We start from the raw sequence: 19,107 nt of genomic DNA on the forward strand, positions 1-19,107 counted from the left end.
CGGAATAAATGTTTGCTAATCTCATGGCAAAACCCATGGGGAAAGGGTTCTCGGCGAGAGAAACAGGATCCTGGGAGTTTCTGCTGGGCAGTGCTTGGCTCCAATCCAGGAGTGAGTTCCACCTCTCTCCCAGCTGTTTGCTCCAGACCCTCAGGAGCTGGAGGCTGAGCAGCACTATACTCCAGCTGTCTCTGAGAGAAGGATAAGCTGAGCTCATCTCAGCCTGGGCTCAGGATTTCTACCGCAAAGATCAGGGGGGACTCCAGCAGATCTGGGAGGGAGAAGCTGATCTCCCAGGGAGAAAAAGGGCATTTTAACTCCAGCCTTGGCCTGGGGGCTCAGAAGACCTGGGGACGGAGAGGAAATGCGGCCATAGGGGGAGCCTGCCACCCAGTCCCAGCCTGGCCCCACTTACGGAACTGAATGAATTATCAATACTCTCGGTGCTGGAGGAGAGCTCCTGGGAAAGGGCCAGAGGACAAAGGGAGAAGGAGGGGGTGGGAAGGGAGGGGAGAGAGACAAAGGCAAAGAATTTAGCTCCAACTTGGATAAAAACTGCTTCTCTAGTGAAGCTCTACCTTTCTGCTTTAATAAAAGAAAGTCAACTCAGAAATGCTACTTGCCCAGATGGTTGACCACTTGTGGGAGATGCTTGAAGGTCAGAAGGACTGAAGAGACAAAGCAGCCTCTGCTTTTCACTTTTTTCCCCTCTGTTCTCAACTGAATGGATCTTCCTTCTAGGCCAGAGCTCTGAAGCTGGGTCCCTAGGGCAGTAACTGCACTGCCAAGCTTCCCTGCTCTTTTTCTTTACCCACTCACATGCTCTCAAACAAATCCTTTTCCGTGGATTTGTTCACCACAGGCCTGAACTTAAGAAGCTGCATGACTCCCATACTGGAAATCCCATTTCCTGCAGCTTTTTGGAAACCTTAGGGAGGAAGAAAAGCTAAATTTTCAGGGACAGGTATACCTCTTCTCTAATTAGCCTCATTATCGCCCTGGGAAGCTGAACTCCAACCTGGAACCTGTGTGACAAAGAGCATCCCAGACCTATGAGCCCCAAATCTCTGGGCTGGATGCTGCTGGGAGTAACGGATCAATCAGTCTTCTACCTACCAAACCTCCTTAGGCTTCCTATCATGCTATCCACATGACACTCAATATATTACAACTTTTGACATAAGTTGGGGGTTAGGTCCTAGCTATATCAATCTAGAAAGCTGACTAGCTGGATAGCAGCTGTCCTAGTCCCAGCCCAGAGGATTTATCTAAACATCAACCCATTCCTGGGTCATATGAGTGTCCACGTGCAAAACAGGGGAAAGAGAGGGTATCAAACTGTCACTCAGCAGCTATGAGGCAACGCTCATGCACAGGGCTCATCCTGGGTTCTGTCCAACATGGTCTCCCAGGGCAAGGAATGGGCAACACATGTGCACAAATCTAGGTTGGGGGGATATTGGGGGTGGGTTATGAGACAAAGTTCTAAGAGCTTCCAGGGCAGGAGGGCAGTGGTCAGCGAGTTTCTACTCTGGAATTTGCTGAGTATATTCAAGGATCCGCTTGAACTTGGTTCCATGGTTTCAGTTCTATTCTAGCTGGAGGGCCTATAAGTCAGGTCCTTCCTTGAAGTATCTGGGGACTGGCGCACTTTGAGGGAGAAGCCACTTGGAAACATGCCTCTAAGGCAACAACTCTTCCATTTTGGATAGAAGGTGGTGGGACAATTAAGGCAGTGAGGATGCCAGTCTATTATGACTTAGTGTTCAGATTCTACCTGTGAGCTGGTTGGAGTTCATAGTTCAATGTCTACCTAAGAGCTGGCTGGAAAAGGAACAACAGGGAGGATACTGGCTCCCTGAGCATCGCCCAGCAGATTCTGTCCGACAGGTCCTGTCTGACTCATTTAACAGCCTTGGGGGAAGGGAGGTGTATCATGACCTGCTCCTCTCCTCCTACTCCCTGGGCTTGTCACTCACACTGAGTCAGCAAGGATGAAGGGAGTAAGGATGAAGCAAGAAGTTGACATCACACTGTATCAAGCTGGAAGGCCCACTGGGGCTTCCAGCTGACATGCCATGTGGTAGATTTCTCTGTACAAAGGCTGCAGTCCTGAAAAGACAAAGCTAATCTCTAAGAGTGTAATTATTGGGGTAGGGTGTGGTATCTAAATCACTCTCTCCTCCCAGCTTCCTCATTCTATACCAAAACATTTGGCATTTGGTTAAGAATGGGAGGACAAACTCCATGAGCAGAGTTCTGGACTAGGCTGATAAAACGGCTTTGAAGGGGCAGGCTTTGAGAGCAATGGTGGAAAATGTGAAAAATCAGTGCAAAGCCTTCTGACTGTGGGAGAGAGTGTAAAGGATTCCTCATTGTAAGAAACAGAACACTCCGTGAGAGCTGAGCAGAGGACAGCTCTGCAGGGAGACCAGGGACAGGAAGAGAATGGTACAAGCTGCCCCTGAGCCTCTTCTTCCAGGCCTGATCTCACCTTTCGGAGCTCCTCTCTTGGTGGTGGGAGTAAGTGTTAAACTTAGAACCTAAAAGGAAAGCAAGAGATGTGAGCAGAGTTAGGGTCTACCTAGAGATTCTCCTAGAGTATGGCTGCTGAGGCCTTAACTAATTAGGTGCCTCCTTTTAGTAAGCTGTATACTTCCTACTTATGGCAGAAAACTTTTTCTTTCCTTTTTTAGATGGAGTTTTGCTCTTGTTTCCCAGAAAGCAATGGCACGATCTTGGCTCACTGTAACCTCCGCCTCCCAGGTTCAAGCAAGTCTCCTGCCTCAGCCTCCCCAGTAGCTGAGATTACAAGCATGAACCACACTGCCTGCTAATTGCTAATTCTGTACTTTTAGTAGAGACGGGGTTTCTCCATGTTGGTAGGCTGGTCTTGAACTCCCAACCTCAGGTGATCCGCCTGCCTCAGCCTCCCAAAGTGCTGGGATTATAGGTGTGAGCCACTGCTAAACAACTTTTTCAAGAGTGTCACAAACTAAACAGTTCCCTAGATACTGGGGTTTTCATTGTTACTTTACATGTTCCTAGAGGGAAGGATAACATTTTAACCCCATCCTCCACAACCTCCAGCACATGGCTTTGCATACTGTACAAGGTCAATAACTACATGTTGAGTGAATGAATGTTCCACGAAAGGGAAGAAGGGTGAGTAAAAGGAAAACCAATTCCTTTGGTGTTTAGGGGACAAAGGCCTTGACAGACATATCCTCAAAATGCCAAAGGGGCTGGGTCTAGTCACTCATGCCTATAATCCCAGTGACTTGGAAGGCTGAGGCGAGAGGATCACTTGAAGCCTGGGGTTTGAGACTAGCTTGGGCAACAGAGTAAGACCTCATTTCTACGAAAAAAAAATTTTAAGTTAGGCATGGTGGTACACAGCTGTAGTCCCAGGTACTTGGGAGGCTAAGGTGGGAGGACTGCTTGAGCCCTGGAGTTAAAGGCTGCAGTGAGTTATGACTGTGCCATTGCATACCAGCTTGGGTAACAGAGCAAGACCCTGTTGCAAGAAAAAGGATGGAAGGAAGGACGGACGGATGGACGGAAGGAAGCAAAAGGGTTGGGAGAGAACCCTGTGCTGAAGACGCTAATGCTTAGAAACCTAGTCATATTCATGTTTCTCTCTGCCTCTTTCTTGCTCTCCCATTTTCTGAGGAGCCACAGTGAATTCAGTTATTTCATTCTGCCAGTATCAGATAACGCAGGAGTGCTTGGGAACATAGTATCTCCTTCCTTTCCTGGACCTAGTGACTTAAGATAAGGAGTCAAATTGGGAAGAATGGCAGCTACAGAACCCACCCGAAATGATGTTAAGTGTTCATCTAATATCTGGCTCTCAGTGCCATCCATAATCTTACCTTGGAGTGGGACTCAGATGCAAGCAAAGAGGGACCAAGGATCAACACAGAGTAAGAAAAGTCCTGAGGCCTCAGCTTTTCTGGTCCTGAAATGAGCACTACAACGTGGATACAGTGGAAAGCCAAGCCTGACAAGAGGCACCAAGGAATTCACTTCCAGCTGCTCACCCTCTGCTACAGGTTTGACCCCAGGATGAAACGGCTATCCAGTCCTTCATGTTCCACCAGAATCTGGGTGACTCTTCTTGTTCTGCAACAACTTCCCTTCATGACCCAGGGCTCTGCTGCCAAAGCTCAACCAGAAAAGAAAAGGAACCATTCTAGTTCTGAGAACAGCTTGGGCTTTGCCTGGGCATGGATGTGGACGCTTAGATGGCCATAGCTGGGCCGTTCTTCCCTAGATGGCCTCTGACAGCTGGGGACCTTGGAAAGTAGACACTGAGAAATAACCAAGGCAGTTCGGCTGAATGATTCTGAGCACCAGCTGGAGATTTGAGTCTGACATTCACTAGTTGAGGGGCCTTGGGCAAATCATCTAATCTTTCTAAGCCTTGGTTTCCTTGTTGGTAAAATAATAGCTGTCTCTTGGCATCGTAGTGAGGATTAAGTGTGAAGTCCTTGGTAAGATGATAAGATGCCTGGCACATAAGTGCTGAATACATGTTAGCACTTTGAGCTTTACCATTATTAAATTCTCCTTAAAAAATTCCAAATTTCCAGAGAGCAGGCTCTATAGTCTCCCCTCCCTCCCTCTTCCTTTTCTCTAGTCATTCTGACTCCCTCTATTTGAAAGAAGTCTCATTGTATCAAAAACGTAGGTGGATTATGTGCCCCACAGAGGCAGATGCCAAGACCATAGCTATATGCATTTTTCAAAAAGTGCAAATTCCTAGTTTTTTTCTCCCTTCTTTTCTAGGCTGGGCTGGCAGCCAGGATGGGAGCCTGGCCAATGGTGAATCAGAAGGGAGGACTGGAGCACCACTGGCTGGGACACCAGGTCACCGACACTTGGTCGTCCACTGGGCAGCTTTACCTGCTATCTGTCCAGATGTGGAGTGAAGAGTGGGTATAACCTATTCATGCAGTCTTCTCCTCCCTGCTCTATATCCTAAATTACACCCCAGCTGCTGCTGGAGCTTCCTCTTCTTCCCAGCCTCCAGGTCCTTGACTAGGCACTAGATTTACTCTATACTAAGAGTGCTTTCTCTTTCCTTTGTGCTTCTCCCAGATGGTATGGGAAGGACACCCATCCATCCCATACCAAGGCCCTCTTCCCCACAAGGAAAGGCAGGCATGAAGGCATTCTGCAGATGCCTCAGTGATAGAGAATGAACCTTACACTTATGTCAACAAAAGGCAGGATCTTCAGGGGGTAGAGAAAAGGGATTCGATTATGAGGAGGAGTGACCAGGAGAATGAAGCTGATGTTCTATCTAACATCTCCCCTACCCCAGCACACACAAAGACATAGCACCTTTTCCTTTCCCAGGGATGCTGCTCTGAGAGGCTCTGGTAGTTATCTCAGGTCTCAGGTCAGGGTGTGGAGGGCTTCTGCCACAGTCCTCATTAACACAGTAGGTATTAATGGAATGGCAGTGCAGTTTAATTTTTTTGAGACGAAGTCTCACTCCGTCGCCCAGGATAGAGTAAAGTGGCACAATCTCTGCTCACTGCAACCTCCGCCTCCTGGGTTCAAGTGATTCTCCTGTCTCAGCCTCCCGAGTTGCTGGGACTATAGGCGCCTGCCACCACGCCCAGCTAATTTTTATATTTTTAGTAGAGACAGAGTTTCACCATGTTGGCCAGGCTGGTCTCAAATTCCTGACCTCAAGTGATCTGCCCACGTCAGCCTCCCAAGTGCTGGGATTACAGGCATGAGCCACCGTGCCCAGCCAGAGCAGTTTAATGAAAATTATTTGGGACACAAGTCGGGAGCATCAGCCTTGCCATGACCTATATGACCTGGGGCAAGTCATTTTATCTCTCTGGGTCTGAGTTCTTCCTTTGTAAAGTAAGGCGGTCGAAATACATGAATTCTAAGGTCTTTTTCCATTCTAATACTCCATGCTTTTATCAGTGAAATGAAATAGAGGGAGGACAGAAAGAACGGCGTAACCCTGTATGTGTACAGGAGGCGTCCTGTCTCCATGCAGCCCTCTGCCACCTTTCGTCTCTGGCACTCCCCAGAATTTTACCTCATCCTCATTCTCCACTTTAGGGTTGCTGGCTGTTCGTTTCAGGTTGCTGCTGAGACTTATGCTGGCGGTGGCATCTGACTTAGAGCGCTGGTGAGTCCTTTTAGAGGGAGACAGCCCTGTGTCAGGGGCCGGGCTCAAGGAGGGCAGCTCCCTCTTTCTGTGAGCTGGCTTCAGCTCATCTGAGAGGATCAGCTTCCGTAGCTTGGTCCCACGGGAGTGTCGCTGAGTGGAAATGTGCATGTCTGAAGAGTAGGCCCCAAGCAACAGGGCACACTGGAGGGAAAAGTTAATGCTCTGGCGGCAACGGTAGACTATGTAGGGCTTAATGGCATCACCCACGTCCTCATCCATGTGGATGTACATATTAAGCAACTGGGGTAGATAGAAGTCCACATCCTCATTGCGAAAGCAGAAGAGCCGGTTGCCGATGTAGGCTTGTACTCCGGGCTCCTTGGAGTTATACAGGTATGAAATGGCCATGGAGATGTCAAACAGTTTTGACTCAAACAGCCTCAGCAGCCAAGACTGCTTAGCTGAGTTGTTCTGCCGCCGTCTTCTTGCTCCTTTGGCTGTGCCTGAGGCTACAGAGGCCCCCATCTCATCTTCCTCCTCCCTGATCTGGGCAGGTGGATCATCTAGGCAACGGATCTCACTGTCCACACCATCCCCATTGACCAACTCCAGTGGGGCGCCTCTGCTAGAGACTGCCACGCCTCCATGCAAAAGCTTGACTTTCTCCAACACATCCTGGCAGGCCTTCTGGGCCACCTCAGGGTCAATGACTGATAGTTCCCCGACCCCCTCCGTGATGACACTTAGCAGGGACCCCCCATTATTCCCTGGTGGGCCAGAAGTGGGCTCGGAAGTTGGCTTCAGGGGGGCAGGCTCCACTACTGTATCTCCCATGGCCACAGCCAGACTTCGAGCTTTCAAGCTACGGGAAGAGGGAGGGAGAAAAGAACAGAAAGGTAGATACATACACACACTGATTAGTGGTGCCATCCTCAGGTCTTCCCTTTGCTATGACACCTTCCCAGGTACCTCCTCTTTTTGTCTTCCTGGACTCCTTCAAAATCACATGAGAAGACATCTCCCAGGAAGCTTTCCTGACTACCTCCACTTCTGATTACATTATTTGTCATTCCTCCTGTACTTAGTTACTCAGCTTAGCCTCTGTTCTTAGCTTATATATGTGAAATATTGTTTTTATATGTTGTATTTATATAGATTACAAATTTTCTTTTCTTTTTTTTTTTGAGACAAGGTCTTACTTTGTTACCCAGGCTGGAGTGCAGTGGTGAGATCTTGGCTCATTGTAACCTTGACCTCCTGAACTCAAGCAAGTCTCTCACCTCACCTCCCAAGTAGCTGGGACCACAGGTGCACACCACCAGGCCTGGATTATTTAAAAATTTTTATTCTTATTATTTTTGAGACAGAGTCTTGCTCTGGTGCCCAGGCTGGAGTGCAGTGGCACGATTAGAGCTCACTGTAGCCTTGATTTTCTGGGCTCAAGCAATCCTGCCAAGTCAGCTTCCCAAATATCTGGGACTACAGGCATGTGCCACCATGCCTGGTTAATTTTTAAAATTTTTCTGTACAGACGAAGTCTCACTATGTTGCCCAGGCTGGTCTTGAACTAAGCTCAAGCAACCTTCCCTCCTCAGACTCCAAAAGTGTTGAAATTACAGGCATGAGCCATCATGCCCCATGATTTACAGGTTCTTTGGGTAGACTGAGGAGCAATTCAGGTGTTATTCCCTTTTTCCCTAGCTCTTCAATTACTTGTCTATCCTCTTGCTCTTCCTGTTGCCCTTTAAATGCCTGCCATAACCTTTCTTTCCCCCCTCTTCACACTACATTTCCTTACTTATATAACATTCTAGACACAGATCCTGTGCATCTCACCTTCATTTTTATTTTTTAGAGACAAGTCTTGCTCTGTTGCCCAGATTGGAGTGCAGTGGCAAGATCATAGCTCACTGTAACCTTGAACTCCTAGGCTCAAGGTATCCTCTTGCCTCAGCCTCCCTTGTAGCTAGGACTACAGGTGTGTGCCACCATGCTCAGCTAATTTATATATATATATATATATTTTTTTTTTTTTTTTACAGATAGGGTCTTGCTGTGTTGCCCAAGCTGGCTTTGAACTCCTGGGCTCAAGTAATTCTCCTGCCTCAGCCTCCCAAAGCACTAGGATTACAGGTGTGAACCACCATGCCCAGCCACCTTTATTTAATATTAAAGTCTTGATATATTTTTCTAGTTACAGGTATTTCTTATCTTCCCTTTTAAACTCAAAGCCCCCAGAAAATAAAGGCCAGCAAATACCATGCCAGGCGTCACATAGAAGAAGGTAGCTTCAAAACAACCATCATCAGCCCCACCAAAGCTGTGCCATTTCTCTGGCTGTCTGACATCATGCCATTACACCCTCCTTCTTCAGTGCTGTGGCTGCTGACATATCATGGAAAGAGCTCTGGACTTGAAAGCAAATAGGCTGGGGTTCAAGATCCTCACTCAGCCTTTCAGCAATCTACAACTTATGCAAGCCATGTATCCTCAACTGCTAAATTTGGAGAAAACACTTACTTCTCATTGTTGCTGTGTGGAACAAATACCATCATGTGGATGAAACAATCTAGCACAGTCCCTGGTACATAATAGTACTCAAATGCTAGTTAAGGCTGGGCGTGGCAGCTCATGCCTGTGATCCCAGCACTTTGGGAGGCCAAGGTAGGCAGAACAGTTTGAGGTCAGAAGTTCAAGACCAGCATGGACAATATGGCAAAACCCCGTCTCTACTAAAAATATAAACATTAGCCGGGTATGGTGGTGCGTGCCTTGTAATCCCAGCTACTTAGGAGGCTGAGGAAGGAGAACTGCTGGCACCCAGGAGGCAGAGGCTGCAGTGATCCGAGATCACACCATTGCACCAGGCAGAGTGGCTCATGCCTATAATCCCAGCACTCTGGGAGGCCGAGGTGGGCGGATCTCTCGAGGTCAGGAGTTTGTGACAAGCCTGGCCACCATGGTGAACATGGCTTCGTTTCTACTAAAAATACAAAAATTAGCTGGGCGTGGTGGCACGCGCCTGTAATCCCAGCTACTCAGGAGGTTGAAGCACGAGAATCACTTGAACCCAGGAGATAGAGGTTGCAGTGAACAGAGATTGTGCCACGGCACTCCACCCTGGGCAACAGAGTGAAACTCCATCTCAAAAAAAAAAAAAAAAAAGAAAAGGAAATGCTAGTTAAATCCTAATCACCTAAAAGGTTACTTACCAGTGTGTGTGTAACATAAAACTTATATTGTTTTATAAGGGAAACAAAGAGTTCCAATTGTTTGAGAATCTTCCAAAAATACTTATGACGGCCTTCTCTACCCTAATACCACTCCCCACACTGTCATACACACACTCTAACAACTGGAGGGGCTGTGAAAAGGCAAAAAGAAATCAGGCTAGGACTCGTACATTTAGGCCTTTCAGAGAACAGAGGAATAGGAGCACAAAACAAAGAACACCTCTGGAGGGACTGTTGGAAGGAAGGAAGTTCGGTGAGAGAACGCTGCTGACCAAAGCCACTGCTCTGCAAGAGCAATTCTTCAGAGCCTCACCGAATCTGGAATCAGTGCAGAACAGGAAATTTCATCAGATCCACCTGGCTCCAGAATCTGACTACAGCTAACAAAGGACTCGGAGCCTCTTCACAAAAATGCTAATAGTGAGTCAAAGAAACACTCAAGAGCATGAGCAAGAGGAAGGATTTTGTAGAGCTGGAATCAGGTAATTTCCAAATATTAGTGCCATCACCTTCATCCCTGGTGACCTAGATGCATATACTTTGGGTAGGGGGAATAAGGAGGCCTATAGATTCTTCAGTCACTCTGGGAGGCTGTTTTCCACCACCACCCTTCCAATAGCTCTTCTTGTACCTCTGAGATGTTAAGGTTACTTTTAACTGCCCAATGTCATATAGTCCAGCCCCCTGCCTCCCAGAACTCACCACTAAAGGTTTGCAGAAAGACAGATGGGGAACTCCTCTGTTCTCAGAGATCACCAAAAAAGGCTACTTCTGTTTCTTTCTACCAACTCTGCCAAGCAAATTCATTCCTGAATTTCATATCCCTGATGCAGCTTGAGCTTGGTATTGGTAAGAAGGTGGCAACACTTTCACTATGCTCTCTCCCAAAATTAGGCAGTGCCCTCTGAGCAGTAGAACCAGCATGGCTGCCTATGTGGATCTGTCTCTACTCGCAACTGTGAGTTGCACAGGAATAAGAAGAAGGAAGCTTTAATCATTCCCTGCCACACCTTCGTAGGGCGCTCTCATCAGAAGGTCATTCAACCAGGACCACTACCTTTTAGGTCTGCTTAGAGACTCACATGATAGCCTTAATCATCTTAAACAGTCAACTGCTTTTTCTCCATCTCTCTCTGTTGGGTACATCCTTTCGTGTCCCTCTACTCCACAGACTCTAGAAGTCCACCTTTCAGAACTTTCAAGTGGAATGCAATTCAGACATTTTCCCACATATAGTGTCTCAGACCTCGCTAGGAAATTCAGCAGATCCCTGCTCCAGTTAATTACAATTGGGATTATTACTGGCACCAGGGAGGCAAATAAGGATACTATCACCTCTTTTATCTCACAGGCAAAAGAAAAACTTCCAGGCTTAGCCAAGAATCCCACATCACAGTAATCAGAGGATTTCGCTACTGAACAGACTCTCTCACTCAGATGCTTTTACTCCTCAGGGAGCCAGACAATATCGAGAGGTGCAGGAAAAACAGCCTCTTCTCCTATATAAGCAGCTCTACCACCAAACTGGAGCTGGGCCTATTCCCTGGCCTATCAGGAACCCAGACACAGCCTGCGTCTGAAGCAAGTCATATGGAGAAGGTGTTCAGGGGAATAGGGTTAGATTGCTTTAGTTATTTATTATTTTATTACTATTATTTTTATTTTACTTTATTATTTTTTGAGATGGAGTCTCGCTGTGTCACCCAGGCTGGAGTGGAGTGCAGTGGCGCAATGTCGGCTCACTGCAACCTCTGTCTCCTGGGTTCAAGTGATTCTCCTGCCTCAGCCTCTCAAGTAACTGGGATTACAGGCACCCATGACAGCGCCTGGCTAATTTTTGTATTTTCTGTAGAGACAGGGTTTCGTCATGTTGGCCAAGCTGGTCTCAAACTCCTGACTGACCTCAGGTGACCTGCTCGCCTCGGCCTCCCAAAGTGCTGGGATTACAGATGTGAGCCACCACACCCAGTCTTATTTTTATTTTATTTCATTTTTTTTTTTTTTTTTTAAGACAGGGTTTCACTCTGTTGCCCAGGCTGGAGTGCAGTGGTGTGATCTCAACTCAGGGCAAACTCCACCTCCCAGGCTGAAGCAAGTATCGTGCTTCAGCCTCCTGAGTAGCTGGGATTGCAGGCATGTACCACCATGCCCAACTTATTTTTGTTTTTGTTTTTGAGATGGAGTCTCGCTCTGTTGCCCAGGCTGGACTGCAGTAGTGTGATCTTGGCTCACTGCAACCTTCCGCCTCCCGGGTTCAAGCGATTCTCCTGCCTTACCTTCCCAAGTAGCTGGAATTACAGGCACACACCTCCACGCCTGGCTAATTTTTGTATTTTTTTTTCTTTTGAGACGGAGTTTCGCTCTTGTTACCCAGGCTGGAGTACAATGGCACAATTTCGGCTCACTGCAACCTCCGCCTCCTGGGTTCAGGCAATTTTCCTGCCTCGGCATCCTGAGTAGCTGGGATTACAGGCACGCGCCACCATGCCCGGCTAATTTTTTGTATTTTTAGTAGAGACGGGGTTTCACCATGTTGACCAGGTTGATCTCGATTTCTTGACTTCGTGATCTACCCGCCTCCGCCTCCCAAAGTACTGGGATTACAGGCGTGAGCCACCGCGCCCAGCAATTTTTGTATTTTTAGTAGAGATGGGGTTTCACCATGTTTGTCGGGCTGGCCTTGAACTCTTGACCTCATGATCTGCCCACCTTAGTCTCCCAAAGTGTTGGAATTACAGGTGTGAGTCACTGTGCCTGGCCTATTTTTGTATTTTTAGTAGAGATGGGGTTTCACCATGTTGGCCAGGCTGGTCTTGAAATCCCAACCTCAGGTGATCCACCCGCCTTGGCCTCCCAAAGTACTGAGATTACAGCCATCAGTCACTGCGCCTGGTCTTTTTTTTTTGAGACAAAATAATGCAGCCTTGACCTCCTGGGCTCAAGTGATCCTTCCACCTCAGCCTCCCAAGTAACTGGGACTACAGGCACGTACCACCACACCCAGCTAATTTTTGTAATTTTTTTTGGTAGAGATGAGGTCTTGCCATGTTGGCCACAAACTCCTGGGCTCAAGTGATCTTCCCATCTCAGCCTCCCAAAGTGCTAGGATGACAGGCATGACCTACCACACCCAGCCTGCTTTAGCAATTTAAATAACACAAAATAGGAAAGGGATTCTCCAAAACCTAAATCCAGATATGGTTCTCAACATTGGTTCATTCATTTTCTTTAATTTTTTAATCAAAAAATTTGTTTTATAGACACAGGGCCTCACTCTGTTGCTCAGGCTGGTCCTCAGATCTGGGCCTCAAGCAATTGGCCTCCCAAAGTGCTGGGATTTCAGGTGTGAGCCACCTTGCCCAGCCTGATTCATTTATTTTTGAATGCAAAGAAAACATGTCTTTGAGGGTAACTGTTCTAAAGAAAGTGAAAGGACTAGATAGCAAAAGTAAAAGTGAAGGAAAAAGTCCTGTATTCAACATCCTTCCCCTTCTAAGTCAGAGGAATAAGAAAAAAGTGACAGAAGGCAATCCAAATTTTTAATATTAAATGACTCCTATAGCCTTCAACAGGGTTCAGACAACTGAGGCTCTACACTTCACACTGGAAACCTAAATTATCCTTCCAGACAGACTCAAAGGGAAATGGAAGACGCCTCTCCTGTTCCATAGCCTAACTATCAGCTGGCCCCTAGGAAAGTGGGACGGAAGATGGGAGTGTTGACAACTGACGGGGTTCCACAGCTCCCATCTGGGCAAAGTAGAGAATTCTGGTCTGAGTGACAAGGAGTTGTTGCAGGTCAGGCAGAGCAGCAGCTGAAGAAGACAGAGAAGATATACACATATGTTCTGTGTGACTGAGCAGTTAAATACATGTCTGCAGAGGACTCTGTGAGAAGGAGATGCTATCCCTTAACCTAGCTTCCCATTTCTTATCACCTCAAAAGATTCCAGGCAAACAACCTTCCACTGGCCTCATTAAAGGACTTACTGGATTGGTCTCTGCTAGGACAGAATGGTAAAAAGCCCAAAATCAATCCCCTCTCACCATTCTCTTCTTCAAATCTTTTTCCATGGACTATATAAATATGGATTGGTTTGGGGCAATTCTGATATTTTTATGTTCCTGTATTTTCAAAGATCATTTGATCTAGTGCCCTGCCTCCAAGCAGGCAGGCAGGCTCAATTTTCCTCCTTTTAAAGAATCCTTTGCCAGGAGCTGTGATCCCAACACTTTGGGAGGCAGAGGCAGGCAGATCACTGGAGGTCAGGAGTTCAAGACCAGCCTGACCAACATGGAGAAACCCTGTCTCTACTAAAAATATAAAATTTGCCGGGCATGATGGCACATGCCTGTAATCCCAGCTACTCAGGAGGTTGAGGCAGGAGAATCACTTGAACCTGGGAGGTGGAGGTTGCTTTGTGGTGAGCCGAGATTGCACCATTGTGCTCCAGTATGGGCAACAAGAGCAAAACCGTGTCTCAAAAAAAAAAAAAAAAAGAATCCTTTATTTCCCTTACCCCTTGCCTTTTTTTTTTTTTTTTTTTAAGAGGCAAGCTCTTACTCTGTTGCCCACACTGGAGTGCAGTAGTGTAATCATGGCTCTCAACAGCCTCAAACACCTGAACTCAAGTGACCCTTCCACCTCAGCCTACAGAGGAACTGGGACTACAGATGTGTGCCATCATTCCTGTTTTATTTTATTTATTTATTTATTTATTTTGAGACGGAGTTTCGCTCTTGTTACCCAGGCTGGAGTGCAATGGCGCGATCTTGGTTCACCACAACCTCCGCCTCCTGGGTTCAGGCAATTCTCCTGCCTCAGCCTGCTGAGTAGCTGGAATTACTCACACGCCACCATGCCCAGCTAATTTTTATATTTTTAGTAGAGACGGGGTTTCACCATGTTGACCAGGATGGTCTCGCTCTCTTGACCTCGTGATCCACCTGCCTCAGCCTCCCAAAGTGCTGGGATTACAGGTGTGAGTCACCACCCCCGCCTGAGAGGTATATCTTCTAAAGATAAATCCTTGTTTACAACAGTAAGTAAATTAATAGAGGAACAAGCATTTTATCTGAAGCTATGGTGATAACCTTCAGAACTAAACACTGAGATAATTAAAGAGGTTAACTCTGAAAGAACAGGTGTAGGGAAGAATGGAAATAGGACTGTTGGTTTTCTTCATAAACTCTTTCAGTACTATTGGATTTGTTACCAAATGAATACATTCCTGCCAAAAAATTTTTTTGAGAAAGAGTCTCGCTTTGTCACTCAGGCTGGAGTGCAGTGGTGCCATCTCGGCTCACTGCAACTTCCACCTCCCGGGTTCAAGCAATTCTCTGCCTCAGCCTCCCAAGTAGCTGGGATTACAGGCACCTGCCACCACATCCAGCTAATTTTTGTATTTTTAGTAGAAACTGGGTTTCACCATGTTGGCCAGGCTGGTCTCGAATTCTTGACCTCAAGAGATCCACCTACCTCAGCCTCCTGAAGTATTGGGATTACAGGTGTGAGCCACGGCTCCCAGCCCAAAAATAATTTTTAAAGAGAGACTGCTCCTCAAGAGACTCCATATCATCTTTGGCTGCCTGTTCTGCTGTTGAGAAGTTCCTCCTCATGTCTTAAGGTCTAATTCAAACCTTTCTTTAAGGAAGTCTCAACTCATCTCTCCCCTTTGACCTCAATGGTAAAGGTAGAGATTGAGTACTCCTTTTTCCTTAAAGAAACTGAGGGCCAAGCAGTCAAGCCAGCTCCAGCCCTACCAGGATCCAGGTAAATGCTGAGACACAGGGCCCCAGAAGGTGGGGGCATTAGGGGAGAGGGCATTTTTAAGCTACCAGCAGGAGAGTAGGGAGGGCAGTGGTCTCATGATAGTTAAGTCAATATTGAATCAGGCTGAGAATTCCCTGTGTAAAGCAGTGGAGCTGGTATAAGCAGATTCCAGCCAGACAGCCCAGGCTAGCTCTGGGAGCCGCTACTGAAACAGACAGATGGCAAAGAAAGCAACCTGTGCACTCACCTCTCTCTGAATTGTTCCTCCCTACTGCGAGTCCCAAATACACTTGAACTGGGGCCCTTCTTGTCCCATGCCAATTATTGAAGGGTTCCTCCCGAACCTCTTCCCCACATCAAAGAATCTCAACTTGCTGCTTTGGATGGTGTTCAGCAAACTTATTCTCATGAAGTGTGGACCCAACTCTAGGAAGAAAGCAGGGAAATGAGAGGAAATATGATTTCTGGTTGGGGATGCTTCCAAGGAGGAAAGCTTCTTCTTCTGTTTTTTTTTTTGTTTGTTTGTTTTTTTTTGAGACAGACTCACTCTGTTGCCAGGGGAGTGCAGTGGTGCAATCTCGGCTCACCACAACTTCTGATTCCCTGGTTCAAGCATTTCTCCTGCCTCAGTCTCCTGGGTAGCTGGGAGTACAGGCATGTGCCACATGCCAAGCTAATTTTTTAATATTTTTAATAGAGGCGGGGCTTCACCATATTGGCCAGAATGGTCTCGATCTCCTGACCTTGTAATCTGCCCACCTCAGCCTCCCAAAGTGTTGGGATTACAGGCATGAGCCACTGCGCCCAGCCAGAAAGCTTCTTCTAATAAGGGGAATTATGAGGAGACTGCACCGTGGCTAATGACAAGAGAAGGGAGAAGTGGGATAAGATGACATAACTACTCCCAAACAGGCCTAGAATCAGAAAATGAATGGAATCTCACATGCCCTTTCGCCAACACAGGCAGAGAGAGACATAGCAGCAAGTAGCTGCCTAAGTCCTAGTTCATTCCAAGTTCTCTTTTCCAGCCAGCTTCCTCAAAGCACTTTCCCACAAACATACTTTCCACCTATAGAATCTGGAGTTATGGATCAAGTACATGAGGAACAGCAAAGAAAATCAGCCACTTAACACACTGGGGGGAAAAAGTAAAGCTGATGAAGGAAGCAGGCCTGGAGCTTGTCTTTCTAAATGACTTACACCCCTGGTTGTAGACTAGAAACATCCAACAGAAAGACCAAGTTGAAGGAAAATTCTGAGGATGACTAAACCACTACTAATAAATACCTTTTGCCTGAGGAACCCAAAATGTTTTGTAAACAAATAAACCAATTCTGATTTTTTCCCCCAACCCACATCCTGCTACCAATTTATTACTGTACTGATGCCTATATAGAGTGGGCCATTTTCCGAAAGGATCACTCTAGAGGTCAAGTGAGGAAGTCACATGCTGAAAGCAGGAGTCCTGATTCTGGATGTATAAGCTCTTTCCATTGTCTCATGTTCCTTTTTCCAGCTACACCCTTACCCCTCTCCAGGCCTGGGATCTTATGGAACCAACCAAAACTATTCTAGTAAACCACAGACATTAAACTGATTCCTCGTGGATCTGGACAGGGGTGGGATGGCACTCTATTCTGTAATTCCTTTAACAAACGCCTAAAATTAAATAATCTGCAACAAGATTCCTCATAATCTCATTCAGTTTCCAGGCAGGCCTGTTCATCCCTCCTAGTGGCTGCTCCTGAGTTAGTCAACCAAGTGTAATCTGATAGGGAAGGCTTCAAAACTTGCTCCAGCCTTCAGAAGCACCCTTCTGTTCTGAACAGCCTGAGGCAGCTGAGGCTCCCCCTGCTCCCAACACATTTTTCTTCTCAGTTCAAGGTTTAGTTGATCCTGAAATGAAGTATTATGTGGAGAGAAAGAGTGTAATAGAGGATGCATGGAGACCACAGGGAAATCAGAACCAAGTACACACCGATCAGCAAAATCCTTGAAACTCGAGGGAGGTGTCAAAGCTGGAAATCCCGAATGGGAAGGGCACTCAAATCTCTCCCCTACAGACAGAAATCTCCAGAAGGCTGGGAGACTGAGGAGGGAGAAAGAGAAGATGAAGAAAGTTATAGGGATCATAATGCATACCAGAGAATAGTGAGGACTAGGCTTGTAGTAAGAATGTAAATGGTGGGCCTGGCGCGGTGGCTCACGCCTATAATCCCAGCACTTTGGAAGGCCGAGGCAGGTGGATCACGAGGTCAAAAGATCGAGACCATCCTGGTCAACATGGTGAAACCCCGTCTCTACTAAAAATACAAAAATTAGCTGGGCATGGTGGCGCGCGCCTGTAGTCCCAGCTACTCGGGAGGCTGAGGCAGGAGAATTGCTTGAACCCAGAAGGCGGAGGTTGCGGTGAGCCGAGATCGTGCCATTGCACTCCAGCCTGGGTAACAACAGCAAAACTCCGTCTCAAAAAAAAAAAAAAGAATGTAAATGGTACTTTGGGACTGATGACAAGGGCCCGAGATCCCTTAAGGAGAAGGGAACAGGCAATTCTTGGAAGCCAGGAGCTGGCTGGGTGGGTGGGTGACGGTGAGGTAATGGAATCAGAAGCAGCACAGGAAGACAGGGATACAATCTTTAGCTCAGGGAAATGGGAACCCAGTGCTGGGGTTGCACAGGGACCTCGGAGGAAAAGGGCAAACTAGGAAAAGAGATAAAGGTGGAGTCCATGGAAGAGGTCTGGAGCAGGGGCAGAGACGACGAGGAAGGACAAGGATGGGCATTGTGGAAATCGTCTGATGTGGAAAGGGTTCATGACTTAAAAAAGAATAATTCCAGACGTAGGCAACAGGGATAAGAGTGAGGGAGGGGGGAAATCCCCGAGGCAGAGGGAGGAGCTAAACTGAAGAGGAAGCCAAAAAGCAGAGGAGGACCCCAGGCCTGAGAGGAGAGGGTGGAGAAGGAATCCGGAGTGCAGCTGACACCAAGAGGGCTGTTTCGTAGTCGAACTCAGGTGGGGAAGACTGTGGGGGACAGAGTGGGAGAGGGACACCCCCCCCCCCGCGCAACAGGGCAAAGGTGACTCATGGAGGAGAACTAGCTTACCTCTGGGGGACCCCCGCGGAGGGGGTGCGGGCAGTCGGGGTCGGACTGCCGACACCGCCGCCTCAGCAGCAGCGACCGCTCCCGGGTTCCATTGGCCGCCTGCGCTTCCCTGACAGCGGCCGCGGCGGCTGCACCAGGCCCCGGCTGCGGGGCTGCCCGCGGCGCCGCCTGAGGGGGCCTTCAGGCTGCCACAAGTTCGACCGGGCGACACAATCTCCTCTTCCTCCCTCAGTACAACCAAGACCAAAACAATAATAAAATAATATAAAATAAAATTCCCCAGAAGGTCTCGATGTACGATTCTTCTCCTGAGTCCAATCCCTTCTTCCCAGGATATGCTTTCCTGCTTCCCCAACGCTCAGGACCCTACCGATCCCATAGTAATCTAAGGAGTCGGGTGAGCTGCCCGGAACATGCCTGTTCAAAAATAGAAAAGGGGGCGTGGAAAAGATGTTTGGAAGCTCGCGAGGGAGAGCGAAGGGAGGAGCTTATGGGTGGGAGGCGGGGCCGATCTTTAAGAAGAGGACCTAACAGCTAGCGTTTGCGAGGCTGCAGAAGCCGAGAGAGAAGTAGAATTTGCTGCATAAGTAGGGTGAGCAGGCGGGCGTGGGTGCCCTGTTAGAGAAGCATGGACATATTGCATACTTCCAGAAGTACATTAACATTCAAATTTTATGTAAATGACCGTTTGAGTTACCAACCGAGTTACCGTAATTACAATCAATGACTTCCCCATCCCCGATGCAACAACACTCCCTTAGCAAATCAGGCCGTGGGATAGACGCTGGGTTCCCAGAAGGCCGCAGAAAGAGAGACGGCGGACGGGGAAGATATTCGCCCTCACTGCCCTT

General features: G+C 47.6%; 1 protein-coding gene across 15 annotated transcripts in view; it reads right to left on the minus strand.

The window, feature by feature from the left end:
- PI4KB (phosphatidylinositol 4-kinase beta) overlaps positions 1-18,422 on the minus strand; it is a 33,623-nt gene extending 15,201 nt beyond the window's left edge. For 2 of the 15 annotated variants that reach the window (XM_078355615.1, XM_035279614.3), the window contains exons 1-5: positions 18,257-18,422; positions 17,130-17,240; positions 15,399-15,577; positions 6,071-7,007; positions 416-460 (exon numbers count right to left, since the gene is read on the minus strand). In XM_078355615.1, coding sequence (XP_078211741.1) covers positions 416-460; positions 6,071-6,979 — 954 coding nt within the window. In that variant the 5' untranslated portion in view covers positions 6,980-7,007; positions 15,399-15,577; positions 17,130-17,240; positions 18,257-18,422. The remainder of the gene's footprint in view (positions 1-415; positions 461-6,070; positions 7,008-15,398; positions 15,578-17,129; positions 17,241-18,256) is intronic. The other 13 variants (XM_035279618.2, XM_035279613.3, XM_078355617.1 and 10 more) reach the window with 8 other exon arrangements.
- Between the last annotated feature and the right edge of the window lie 685 nt (positions 18,423-19,107).

This window comes from Callithrix jacchus, chromosome 18 (assembly GCF_049354715.1).
Source record: "Callithrix jacchus isolate 240 chromosome 18, calJac240_pri, whole genome shotgun sequence".
In the NCBI taxonomy this organism is placed as follows: domain Eukaryota; kingdom Metazoa; phylum Chordata; class Mammalia; order Primates; family Cebidae; genus Callithrix; species Callithrix jacchus.